This window comes from Aquarana catesbeiana, linkage group LG08 (assembly GCF_042186555.1).
Source record: "Aquarana catesbeiana isolate 2022-GZ linkage group LG08, ASM4218655v1, whole genome shotgun sequence".
Classification (NCBI taxonomy): Eukaryota; Metazoa; Chordata; class Amphibia; order Anura; family Ranidae; genus Aquarana; species Aquarana catesbeiana.
Window position 1 is genome coordinate 40,382,392 of NC_133331.1, and position 13,734 is coordinate 40,396,125.

General features: G+C 40.8%; 1 protein-coding gene across 1 annotated transcript in view; it reads right to left on the reverse strand.

The window, feature by feature from the left end:
- DOCK1 (dedicator of cytokinesis 1) overlaps positions 1-13,734 on the reverse strand; it is a gene marked incomplete in the record, with an annotated part of 633,434 nt that overhangs the window by 51,370 nt on the left and 568,330 nt on the right. Inside the window, 3 exon segments of the mRNA XM_073595735.1 lie at positions 44-220; positions 933-1,019; positions 4,091-4,175. Coding sequence (XP_073451836.1) covers positions 44-220; positions 933-1,019; positions 4,091-4,175 — 349 coding nt within the window.

A 13,734-nucleotide genomic window follows, 5' to 3' on the forward strand; every position in this document is an offset into this window, starting at 1 on the left:
AGAGAAAGAATATACACACACCATGACAAAAGTAAAGAATTACCTTCTCATAATTTGCAAATCCCCCCATTACTGCTGGGTCCACAATACCATTCAGGAGTAAGGAGAGAGGATTTATGGGTAAATTGGGGTCATTCATGTGCTGCTGCACCATATTATTTATCTTCTCATTCGTGAGTTGCATCGTCTCAATTGCATTTTCCAGTGGACTTATCTCTATCTAGAATGAGAAAAAAAAAAAGACATTAAACCACAAGCATTCCCAGTATATTTTAAACCTATAGGGCATTGATAAACTGGATAGTATCTTTCTGGCTTCAAGCTCTTTCTAGTATCATACAGCACTGATTTCTCCATAGTACAATTTCTTCGACATATTACAGACACAGAATCCTCTTCCACCATCAACAAAGCACAATATAATTCCTCTCCATGCCAAAGTGCGTTTACTGAGGGTGATAAAAATCATAAGTATGGGCACAAACCTCACTGGTTCAGCACAGCCTGCAGTGCAAAGTCTACAGAGAAGGGAGAGAGACCAGCTTACCAGAAGGGGAACAAGAAACTGGGATTTCAAAGCTTCCTGATCAAATGTTTTGCCAGAGAGAGATTGCCTTGATGGTCCATAAACAGTGAATATATTTCTATAAATCCATTTAACCCAAGTACTGACCATTACTAATCGAAATGCCATTTGCCATTTCCAAAGTCACGGAATCTCTCAGCCCAACAAAAAAGCTGCTGAACCATCATGGCTAACTTTCTGCACTCTTCCTCCATCATTTTCAGTAACTGCAAACATAGAGGTGGTACTTCTGAAACATGTGATTCTCAGTGCCGATTGGTTCCACAGGCAACAAGCAGCCTGTCTCAAATGTAGGAATGTATGCCTTCCCCAGCAGTCATGTACTTGTAGTTTACTTTGTAATTACCGTATTCATAGCCTTCACTTCAAACCATCTCAGGATGCCTGGCAGCTTGTAAGCTATTGAAAAAGTTGTTCTCTCGATCCACATATTCTGTAATTTCAAGAGAAATACATGTTTTTTTTATTATTAACATTACTGTAGCAGGCATGAACATTATTATTCCTCTGGTCGAAAGAATGTGGATACTCCTCCAAATCATTGAGTTCAGGCGTTCCCAGTGAAGGGTACTGTCACTAAAGCGTACAAAGACAGTTTAGACAATTCAATTTCTATAAAGACATGGTTTGATGAGTTTGGTGTGGAGCTCTGACATTAACCCTATTGAACACCGCTAGGATGAACTGAGATGCTGCGTGCAAGGCAGGTCATCTCATACAACATTCCTGCCCGACCTCACAAATGCTCTTTGGCTAAATGGGCACAAATTCCCACAGCCTTTCCCCAACATTTTGTAAAAAAGCCTGTTGGAGAGTGTTATATAGGCAACGATTTCATATTAATGCCTATAGTTTTGGAATGGGATACCCAGCAACTTTATACAGATATGATAGCCAAGTGTCTACAAATATTTAGCTACATATTATATCCGGTTAAAGAACTCTGGTATTATTGTACATTCATAATAAATAATTTAGTCACAGGTCTTTGGGTCAGTAAAAAACAAAACAAAAAAAAAAACAGAGAAAAGCCTAAATACTTCTACCTGTTCTGGCACCCGTGCTAAGTAGCATTTGTGGAAATCTAAACCAGTAAAAAGGCCAGGTCCCAGTACAGAGTGGAGGTTCCCCTATTCTTATCCAAGGAGACATATAGTCACAGACAATACCTTTGGTGCCGTACACTGGATTTCAAATTAGAAGCATTCAAATTGCAAGGGAGGAAAAAATTAACTAGTTATATTTAGTGTTCTTAGCAACTTCTTAGTTTAAAACTGTACCCTGAATTGTTTTTACAAGTTAGGCTCAGACTTATCCAGGGTGGATATTGTGTGAGTTTTTTGGCAACATATATTCTTTAAGAAGTATATATGCCAGATACTGTAAAAGGAATAGCAACACAGCTTTCTGTAGAGAAGCTCACGCTTGGTATGTTGGACTGTAGTTCTTGGCTATATGCAGTAGAGGGGCATCACATTACAGGAACAGTGCTGGTACTCTATGACAAGAAGAAACTTTGCTGGTAAGATCATGAAGGTATATAAAAAAAAAAAAAAAAAAAAATGTGTATGTATAATATATAAATTATACATACACATTTTATTTTTTACATATATACACACACTATATATATATATATATATATATATATATATATATATAGATATATATAGATAGAACTAAGCTATCATTTGTTTCTCTATTGTTTGTTTCTTAAATACACTTTAGGGTATTTTGTTTTGCACAGAGAAGAGAAGGCTTTGAATTTCTCTAAGGCTTTTGTTGCTGCCAATTTCCCTATTGCCTGCATTTGCCCTGACTTTCTATCTAGCTGACATAACAGAGATTGACAGGACAAACTTTTGACAGCTGTCTCTGGGAGATTTCCCCTCACCCTCAATTTATTATAATCAGCATATATATCTCAGGCAAATTGAGTTTCACCTGCTGGTATCTGGCTGAATACTCACATTGCTTAATGTGCTTTATTGGACCAATAAAATAATTTCGACTTGCCTGTAAATTCCATATCTTGGAGCCCAGTACAGGACACTAGTAATATATATTCGTACGCCAGGTGATTGGACACTGGTAAACTTTTGAGGACAAGCCCCTCTGGAATGCCTCCCTGAGTCCTCAGTTTTGTAGCAAGCAGAGTAAACCAAGGAAAGGAAGGGAGGGTGTCCTGCGCTGTACTCCAAGATATGTAATTTACACATATGTTAAAATATGTAAAATTTCTTTTATCTTAAAGCAGAGTTCCACCCATTTAAAAGTCAGCAGCTACTAAAAGTGTAGCTGCTGACTTTTAATAATTGCACACTCACCTGTCCCACGGTTCAGCGATGTGGGCGAATGAAGCCCCACTCCTCTCCCCCTCCTATCTGCGGCGCCGACATTGTAACTGGGGGGCGCCCGGCTGTGGCTTCACAGCTGGGCGCGAGCTGCACTGCATGCTGTGAATGGCCGGCCAATCTTCTGGAACCTGTGACGTGTCCCAGAAGATTGCAGGGAGGGAGGAGAGAGAGGTGAACTTCCTTCCAGTGCCGCGGAGCCCCGGGAGGAAGTGGGAGCTGGATGCCTCTAAAAAGAGGGCATCCGCCCCCCCTCCCAAAAAAAATGACATGCCAAACGTGGCATGTCAGGGGGTCACAATCACTTAAAGCGGAAGTTCCATTTTTGGGTGGAACTCCGCTTTAATCATACGATACAGGCCAAAAGCAACATATTCATACACCATGGGATGTACCAAAGCAATGAACACGAAGGGTGGGCAACAACTAGGCAAGTGGAACTGTGCCAACAGGCCCAAAAAAACAACAGGGGTAAAAGGACCCAAGTTCAGAGTGATGCTGCAATAATCTTATGGCCAAAAGCTGCATTCACAGAACTTTGAGAAAGTAGGAATATAAGTGCACAGCTGAGCTACAGGGGCTTGGTGCCGAAAAAAGCCCAGGAAACTCCTACAGATCCGGTGGAGTGGGTGTGCAACAGTGCAGGAGGACGTTTTTGCTTTAGAGCATAAGTTGCTTATCCACCTTGCAATGATGGATTTTAAAGCAGGGTGCACCTTGCGAGGGCCTGAGGAAACAACAAACAGGGGATCCATTTGTCTGATGGCATTACTTTGAAAGCGTAGGAGCAGGTCACAAGGGTGGCAGAACAAATGCTGAAACCACCTTTGGAAGAAAGGATGGTCTTGGGTTACAGCTGGGCATACACTTTGAGGTTTTTTTTTTTTGGTGAGTTGAACGAAAAAAAAACAAACTCACAGGTACCTGCATCCAAACAAGTAATGTATACTTTATTTTGACAGCGGGAACATGGGTTAGGTTAGGGTTATAGGGAGGTACCCACGGAGAGGGGCGTGTACTCAAAAGCCTGCCAGTATCCAGTCACCTGAAGATATGTACCTAAAACCCATGGTGAATGAATATGCTACCTGTCCTGTAAAAATAAGATAATGTGTTTGGTAGACTATCAGTAATGCTCCAGCTTACTTACAGCAAATTCATTGTCAGGATCTTTCGCTCCTTTCCTTATGGGTCTGGAGTACTGGAATCGAACAACCTCATTCACCCTGTAAAAACTGCAAAAACGCAAGACAAAGAGGTTAGTGATTAGTGTAGCAGTAGACATGGTAAACCTTAGAAGGCACATCCATACAAAGCTGATATTTCAGGTTAAGTAAATTCTGCAGCGTTTCAGAGCCATGCAGGACCCCTTCATCAGGCATGTGACATGCCTGAAGAAGGGGCCCTGCGTGGCTCCGAAACTTTGCAATCAGCTGTAACGATGTGATCGCTAATTAAAGCTTTGGACCCACTCTGGAGATCCTTGGTGTGCTGGTGACATTCTTTTACTCTAGACTTGACATGGTAACAGCCGGTGGTCGCTTCAGCGCCCACTTATATGCACAGCCATTTCTCCAGAAATGTGTGCGTTGGGATTAGTGTTTTGGAACACCTGGTGGGTGAAGACACTGAGGTAGGTGTAAAGAGTCTGTGGTAGATTAAATTTCATGAATAACATCTGTATGGACTTTAATATGAAATTCATCATATGAGATTTTTAGTTTGTTCCTTTATTGTTCATTGTGTGGTCACTTTATTTTTAAGTTCTGTTGCATTTTGCACAAATTCCAATGCGCCTAAATGTGTTGAGAGTTCTATATTAATTGGTCAAGTTTTTAAATATATTAGTATTAGTTTGCACTTTTATTTAATCATTGCAGTAAAACCTTGGTTTGCGAGCATAATTCGTTCCAGAAACATGCTTGTAATCCAAAGCACTTGTATATGAAAGCATTTTTTTTTTACAGGGTATAAAAGAGAAGAGAGGCACCTCTAAGTGTAGCAATAAGTTGCTAAATGTTGTACCTTCATGAAATGTAACCATATTGCTACACTTAGAGGCTCCTCTCTCTTTTTTTTTATACTCAGTTGTGACATGACGCTACTCTTATATCAAGACATCGCTTGTATATCAAGGCAAAATTTATTAAAACATTTTGCTTGTCTTGCAAAATGCTCTCAAACCAAGTTACTCTCAAACCAAGGTTTTACTGTATTGGCATTTAAAAGAGGACAGCACAACTAATTAGTTTTATATGTTGTTTTGGGTGTTGCTGCATTCAAACACAGTTTAGAGTTTTTCCTACAAAGATTAATTTTCACACATTTTGTACAATAAGTGCAGGGGTTTTATATACAATATACTTTGTTCTTAGGCTTTTCCACCGGCTGCAGTCTGTTAAGTTCACCTTTGTACACTTTTTTCCCCACCTAAATTCCAGCTCCCCTATGCACCATTAGAGCATTCATGCATTATTTTGCAAAAATACCAAAGCTTTCCATTAAATCTACATACACTTACTTTTCTTGTGCTCATCCATGTAGCCAGACATTTCCATTTGTAATGTCTGTCTTCCTGATCAGACTTTAGGTCATGACACAGGAAGGAGTTGACCAGCTGACCTCATTAGCACACACCCTGCATCATCCACCCTCCCTCTCCCAGCTGCACATTTTTTAAATGAAATGCAATCAGTGATCACCCTTCTCACTAAATACACAATATACAACATATATATATATATATATATATATATATATATATATATATATATATCAGATTGCATACTGTATGGCCATCTTTATACAAGTACATTGGAGGGAGTGGACAGAAACACTCAGCTATCAAGCCCCGCAACTCTGCATAGTGGGAACTCGCATTCCCACATGCGTTTTTTTTTTTTTTTTAGCGAGGGGGGGAGGTGTTTGGAGCATTTTCACTCATCACACTTAGGGCAGCCCATCCACCTGAATGGGCTGCCCTACACACAGCAATCGCCCCAAAGAAGCTTCAGAACTTTTTTTTTTTTTTTTTTTTTAGAGCAGCCTGGGGCTTGGCAGCTGAGTGTTCCTGTCCACTCCATCCTATGTACTTGTATAAAGATAGCCATACACTATGCAATCTGATTGTGTATTTTGTGAGAAGGGTGATCACTGATTGATTGCATTTCATTTAAAAAAAACGTGCAGCTGGGAGTGGGAGGGTGGATGATGCAGGGTGTGTGCTAATGAGGTCAGCTGGTCAATTCCTCCCAGTGTTGTGACCTAAAGTCTGACCAGGAAGACATTATTAATGGAAACGTCTGGAAACATGGATGAGCACAAGAAAAGTAAGTGACTGTAGATTTAATGAAAAGCTTTGATATTTTTGCAAAAAAAAAGTACATGAATGCTATAGGGGAGCTGGAATTTAGAAAAAAAAAAAAAGTGTAGAAAAGGTGAACTTACCCTTTAAATTTCTCATATCTACAGGACAGGTACCCTTCTCATAGTGCATGCAGGAGCACCTATGAGTAATTAAAAAGCTATTAAGCTATTATGCATTAGAATATTGAAACTCCTTGCTTTAATAAGCTTGACAAATTGAAATATGTCATGATAACAGACTGTACCTTTCTCCCCAAACACAGCTCAATGTAAATGATGTAAAAAAAAATAATTAAGAGGAGTTTTAACTGTCTCGGCTTAGAAAACATGCCTGTGGATGAAGTCCCAGAGGAACCACATCTGAAAGGCCCATCTCCGGCTATTACATAGCCCCGGGCATTTGTGTCTACATTGCTGCAGCACACTGCTCTTTACATACCTCACTTAGTCCCTAATCTACACTCAGAGCAGCCACACGCTATGTCCCATAGGAACCCCTCCATACAGCAGGGAATCCCACTGTGAAAATGTCTTATTTAAATGCCCTGTACAGAATTAAATATTGAACAGAAATAAAGATAAACAACGTTTTCCTAGTTTTGCTGTTATACCAGTGAACAGGTTCAGTGTGCATTTAAAATGAAAGGTGGCAATGACTTACTATAAATATCTATTCTCTCAATTTTATACAGAGCCAACATTGTAGCAATTATACTAGTAGATACAGTATACATACTGTACCAACAAATGTAACATAGTATTAACAAAAAGTAGGAGTATCCCTTTTTTTGTTAATCATAAAGTGTATGTAAACCCTAACAGTGAACTTCTCTTTTTGGTTCCTTGTGGTCTATTAACCACTTGCCGACCGCCGATATACGTCCTCACTTTGAGGACGGATATCGTTGTTATGGCAGCAGATACCTGCCATAACCCCAGTATCCCCGTGTTCGGCCAGCTACAGGATAAAAGTGGTCTCTGCGGCGAATTCGCTGCAAGATCACTTTTGTCAGAGGCGGGAGAGGGCCCCCCACCACACTCCGGTGCCCTCCGCCGCTTACCGGAGGCGTCGGCAGCGGCGGAGGTGATCCGGTCCTCACTGGCTGCGCATGGAGACGAGTGAAGGGAAGATGGCCCCCACTCGTCTACATGCCACTGCAGGGCAGAAGCGATGTCAAAACGTCACTTCTGCCCATAGCTCTTAAAGGGCCATTTTTTTAAAATCATTTTTTTAAATGACAAATTTTTTTTATTGCATTTTAGTGTAAATATGAGATCTGAGGTCTTTTGACCCCAGATCTCATATTTAAGAAGTCCTGTCATGCTTTTTTTTCTATTACAAGGGATGTTTACATTCCTTGTAATAGGAATAAAAGTGACATTTTTTTTTAAACAGTGTAAAAATAAAAGGTAAAATAAATGTAAAAAAAAAAAAATGTTTTAAACACTCCCCGACCCACCAAGCTCGCGTGCAGAACCGAACGCATACGTGAGTAGCGCCCGCATATGAAAACGGTGTTCAAACCACACATGCGATCGGTAGAGCGGGAGCAATAATTCTAGCCCTAGACCTTCTTTGTAACTCAAAATATGCAACCTGTAGAATTTTTTAAATGTCGCCTATGGAGATTTTTAAGGGGTAAAATTTTGTCGCCATTCCACATGCAGGAGCAATTTTGAAGTGTGACATGTTGGGTATCAATTTACTTGGTGTAACATTATCTTTCATAGTATAAAAAAAATTGGGCTAACTTTACTGTTGTTTTTTTTAATTCAAAAAGTGTATTCTTTCCAAAAAAAATTGCGCTTGTTAGACCACTGCGCAAATACGGTGTGACAAACAAGTATTGCAACGACCGCCATTTTTTTCTCTGGAGTGTTAGAAAAAAAATGTATAATGTTTGGTGATTCCAAGTAATTTTATAACAAAAAAAAAACTGTTTTTAACTTGTAAACAACACAACTGTTTGATAAGTGCTGCAGACAAGTACCTGTACCAAAGATCTTGTGAGCTTATAACTTCTTGTGCACAAGGAGGAATTATGGAGAGAAGGCGGAAGGAGCAAATGAGGGGATGCCTGTGTTCATTGAATGCATCAAAAACTAAGTAGGCAGGACTGACACCATGTGCTTAGGAAGTCGCAGCTACAAATACACTTGTTCCCAATCAGTAAGGTATGTACACTATGTACTATATCTCTGGCACATCAACAGTTATTTGTATGTACTTGCAGCATGTTCAAAGGGATAAACCATGGGAAAACATGCATGTGTTGCAGATATGTACTAAATACATTTCTTTAAAACTTGCCTTGACATATTGGTTTAAAGGGGACCAGTCATAAATAACCATTTGTAATTTCCCTACCTATCAGAGCATAAATGAAAGAAAAAAAAGCCTCCATGCAGGCTGACCACTCTCCTGTCTGAGCATAGGGCTACCTTTAGTTTTCTCCCATATAATTCTGACCATTGGCAGTTTTCAGTACTGAGCTCAGGCAGGGCATAAAATGGCCTTACAGCTTGACATGGAAAGAATACATATAAATATATATAAATAAATATCACATACATACATACACACACACACGGTATATAATAAAAAAATGAATGAGGATAATGAGAGGTAAGCTGCATTGCTATATAACAACTAAAGAGATTTAGATCATTATAAATGTCCGTTGATGACAGGTTCTCTTTAAGGTACAATATAAAGGAGATGGCGGTCACCTGATTTAGCGGCTTTTGACATAACTGGGCGCAATGACCTCATGGCCAGTGGGAGGCCCCTATCCTACCTATCTGGATGCTGTTCTTGGGGGGGGGGGGGGGCAGAGACTATAGAAAGCCTACTTTGACAGCTGCTCACCCCCCCCCCCCCCCCCTCTTGGGTAAGTGGTACTAGTCTCCTCTTTATTTGTTAATGCTCTGCCCAGGTCCCGGCATCCCACTACTTGAAACATTAATAACTATTAGCAGGCTCACATAATAGGAAACTGTGAGAATGCAGTTCAGGTGACGAATGGGCCGAAAAAAAAAATATTTGATTTGATATTTTAAAATATATTAAAAAAAGGCACCCAAATAGATGTGCACAGGCATGTAAAATGCAGTTAAAGTGCATATTTCAATCTGGTGTAGAAGATCTCACTTGGGTTAAGAAGTGCGCAGGAAGAAGACAGCAAGACCGTTGTACAATATTGACCTTCACACTTGGATAGGCTGCAGCAGAAGGTGGAGCTGGCAGCTTAGGCCCAAAGTGCCGGCTGCCAAAATCATCCATTTCTAAAAATAACATAAATCAGCACTTGGTAGATATCCCCTTTAATGGCAGCTGTTTGCTGATCTTCTACACTTATCTCCAGCTTACACAAAGCTTCAAGCGTGTAACTACTGCTATAGCAGCCTATGGGGGTGTAGGAAACACGGGGAGTCAGGTACAGTCTGTCTGCATAAAGATGTATTGAGGTAACAGTAGCATATTCAAACAAAAGAGAAAAAAAAAAAAAAAAAAAAAAAGAATATAACATTCATTAAAGTTATTAGCGTGCTGCAGCATAATGGTCTTAATATGTACAGACCGGTTACATTTTTAACTAAATTTGCCATTTGATATGACATTGCCAAATTTGCCTTTACATAAAAAAAAAAGAAAAAAGATAAATATTATATGTGTGTGTATATATATATATACACACACACACACACACACACACACACATATATATATATATATATATATATATATATATATACATTTTATTTTTTTTCTACTCAAAGGAGTTACGGCACGGTAAGTATACACTTATAGCCAGTAATATAGCTTACTAAAAAAAAAAAAAAATAAAAAAAAAAAAAAACAGGACCCTGGTGTGTCCACTTCTCCCCAGACCCCAATAGTTATTGTCTAGTTTAGTTGAACTTGAGTTTCAATAACTACATTCCAGGTACACGAAATCAAAAGGTGAACAAAGCCCTATAGTTTGTTTTCTTTAAAGATCAGCCACAGGGTGAGTGGAAAAGCCTGTCCTGTGCCAGCATGCTGCAGAGAAGGTCCCTTGTTTTTAATGGGAAAGCAACAAAAGACTAACACACTCCTTGGTGAGTTGCGCCGGTCATAGATGGTTCGAAACTTCCTGCTGAACCGATCAATCAACTTGGGTAAAACCAGCCTGCAGGATTTTACATGTGATTATCGCTAGCAGCTGCTATAGCCGCTAGCAATAATCACAGTCTTCTCCCGGAAAGATCCCCCTGTCAACACTGTGGCTGCAGAAAAGAAATACGCTTCATCTATGGCCTTGCCTTAGAGCCACAGCTCTCCAATTAGCAGAGAACATGAGCTTTGCTGATTGCAAAGCTATGGGTCTGACTTAGCAGGGGGCTAAACCTTTACAATCCCACAGAGCAAGGGTCTGCAGCTGCTGGCAGGGGACAGGATTTTTACTCAGGCTGTGGACGCCTTAAGTAAACAAAATGTAAAACGCTAAACACCTTTTGTTTTGATGCAGCTGGAATATATTTAGCGGATTTAAACTAAAGCCACAGTTAGGCTTTAACTGCTTGTGGACCACCCCATGTAAAAATACTGCAGCAGGGCGGCCGCTCTACAGTGGATCAGGTACATGTACGTGATCCGTCATTTCCAGGTAGGGGGCACGAGCCCCCCCCCATCTGTTTTGCCATTCAGTACAGCACGTATGATTTATGGCCAAAACAAGCTGATTGGCTTAGTGCATCACAGTACTGAGTCCTGTGTTTACTAACAACACAGGGCTCTGTACACGGAGCAGTGATGTGGAGACAAAACAACAACATCTCTTAGTAAGAGCCCTATCACACTGAAAGTGCCTGGGTGTCGGCGGTAAAGTGCCGCTTTACTGTCGTTTTAGCGGCGCTATTTGACCGCTAGCAGGGCGGTTTTAACCCCCACTAGCGGCCGAAAAAGGGTTAAATCCGCCCGCAAAATGGCGCTGCAGTAGCGCTTTGCCGGCGGTGCTGCCCATTGATTTCAATGGGCAGGAGCGGTGTATTCACCACTCCTACCCTAGTGCAAAGAAGCTGCTGGCAGGACTTTTTGTGATGCCCTGCCAGCGCAGCGCCCCAGTCAGATTTTCACACTGGGTTTCCAGCTGAGGCTTTTTTCAGGCGCTATTTTTAGCGCTGTAGTGCCTGAAAAATGCCTCCAGTGTGAAATGGGTCTAAAAGAAGCACACATTACACATTGTTAAGCACACAGTTAATCCTTTGATTGCCCCAAATGTTAACTCGTTCCCAGCCAGTGCAGGGCACTTTTTTCCACTGGGCAGTTGCCTGGAGGGCCGCATCCAGGGCCGATCCTCAGCGCTGCAATCTGCTGCTTAAGTTGACTGACTGCACTGGTTGCTCACTTGCTAGAATCGCCAGCCGCCCGGCGTCTAGCTAGCAACCAGTGACATCAGTCAGAGGCTGCAGCCACCCCACCATTCATAGCGCGCCGCCCCTAGCGGCTAGTGAACAAGCTCCGCCCACCTCTGCCATGTTCTTCAGACAGCGTGGAGAGGGAGCAGAGTGGAAAGACAGCCCTGATAGATAGCTGGTACTGCCTTGCTGCTGTGAGTGACACACTGTACTGCACCAGGCCGGCGGCCTCAAGTAAGTCTAACACTGTCTACTTAAGTAAGTTCAAATTGTGCATCAAACACACCCAATGTCTGTGCCCCTCAAAAGCTACCACTGTGCCCAAACACAGCCACTGTGCCCATCAAAGCAGCCACTGTGCCCATCAAACACAGCCACTGTGCCCATCAAACACAGCCACTGTGCCCATCAAACGCTGCCACTGTGCCCATCAAAAGTTATATTGTCCAAACATTATGTTAATGTTTAAACACTGATTTTGTTGGAAGTACCAATAAATATAGCCTTATTGATAATTTGCAGTTTTATTCTCATGCGTGATTGTGTAGACAGGGCCCCAGTGCACTGTATTGCCCGGGGGACTATAATGCTCTTAAGATGGCCCTGAACCAGTGTCATTAGTACAGTGACAGTGTATTCCATTATCACTGATCCCTGTATAAGTGTCATTGGTGATGTCAGTGTTAGTTCCCAACCAGTGTCAGATTGCCCACTATAAGTCATTGATCACCAATATTACTAGTATAAAAAATAAATAAAAATTCCAGTATATATATATATATATATATATATATATATATATATATATATATATATATATATATATATATATTTATTCCAGTATATATACACACGCCATCATTTGTAGATGTATAACTTTCTATGGTCTTTGTAGCAGAATACATGTTGGCCTAAATTTGTTAAGAAATTTGAAAAAAAAAGATTGAATATGTTTTATTGCAGAAAATAAAAAATATTGCTTTTAAAAAATGTTGGTCTTTTTTCATTTGTATAATAAAAAATACCTCCAAAAGATAGCTGATTGTGTAAAAAAAAAAAAAAAAAAATTATATAATTTTCATTTGGGTACAGCGTTGCATGAACTTCAGTCATTTTTTCATCTTTCCATCTATTAAATCTTCTGCCCTTGATGTTTTAACTTTGGATAGCAAAACATTTTTTTTCTGCCAGTAAATAACTTATACAGCCCACTTCCTGTTTCTTGTCTGGTAAAAAGCCTAGGCTTTTGACATCATGCACAGCTCACACTCTCTCTTACTCTCATGAGTGTTTGCCAGGAAGGGAGGGGGGACGAGTCATAAGAGGGCCAATGAGAGCTGCAGAGCTGGAGGTGTGTGTCTGTGTACGTCCAGGAAGTGAACAGGCAGCAGCTTCAGCTGCCCACAGTTAAAATGGTTGCAGCCAGACTCAGTGGAGGGAGATTTCTGCAGCATATTTGGCAAGTACAGAATCACAGTATATATAAAATAATATGTAAAGTGGTTGGAGGGAAGCTTCAGAATGGCAAAGATGTTTTTATTACAAATTATGTGAGCAAGACTGCAGTTCCTCTTTAAAGTAGCTCAGTGTCAAATAGCAAAAAATGCTCTGGTTACGAAAGGGGGGGGGACGACCTTCCATAACTTAAAGTGGTTGTTAAAGCGGGAGTCCAGCGACCAATCTTTTTTTTTTTTTTTAGGTCATTTAGACACTTTGCTAATCCCAAAATAATACTCACAGTTTGGGTGTAATATTTCCGCCTCTGTCTGTTTTCGTACTGAAGAATAACTTATAAAATGTGATGCTGGCTGTTTCCATCTTGCTTGTGGGCATGTGAAGCCCACAAGCATTGATTTCCAGGATGCGGCGAATGCTGTTCATTCACAGCTTGTTCACGTGCATGATCATTGTTTCCCGCACTGAATCTTGGGAAGCCTGACACTAAACTCCCAGGAGACAGTGCGGCGCCGGGGAAAGGCAATAAGCATGCCTACTCCCATGGGACGAGAGACAAGAAGTGCCACAATA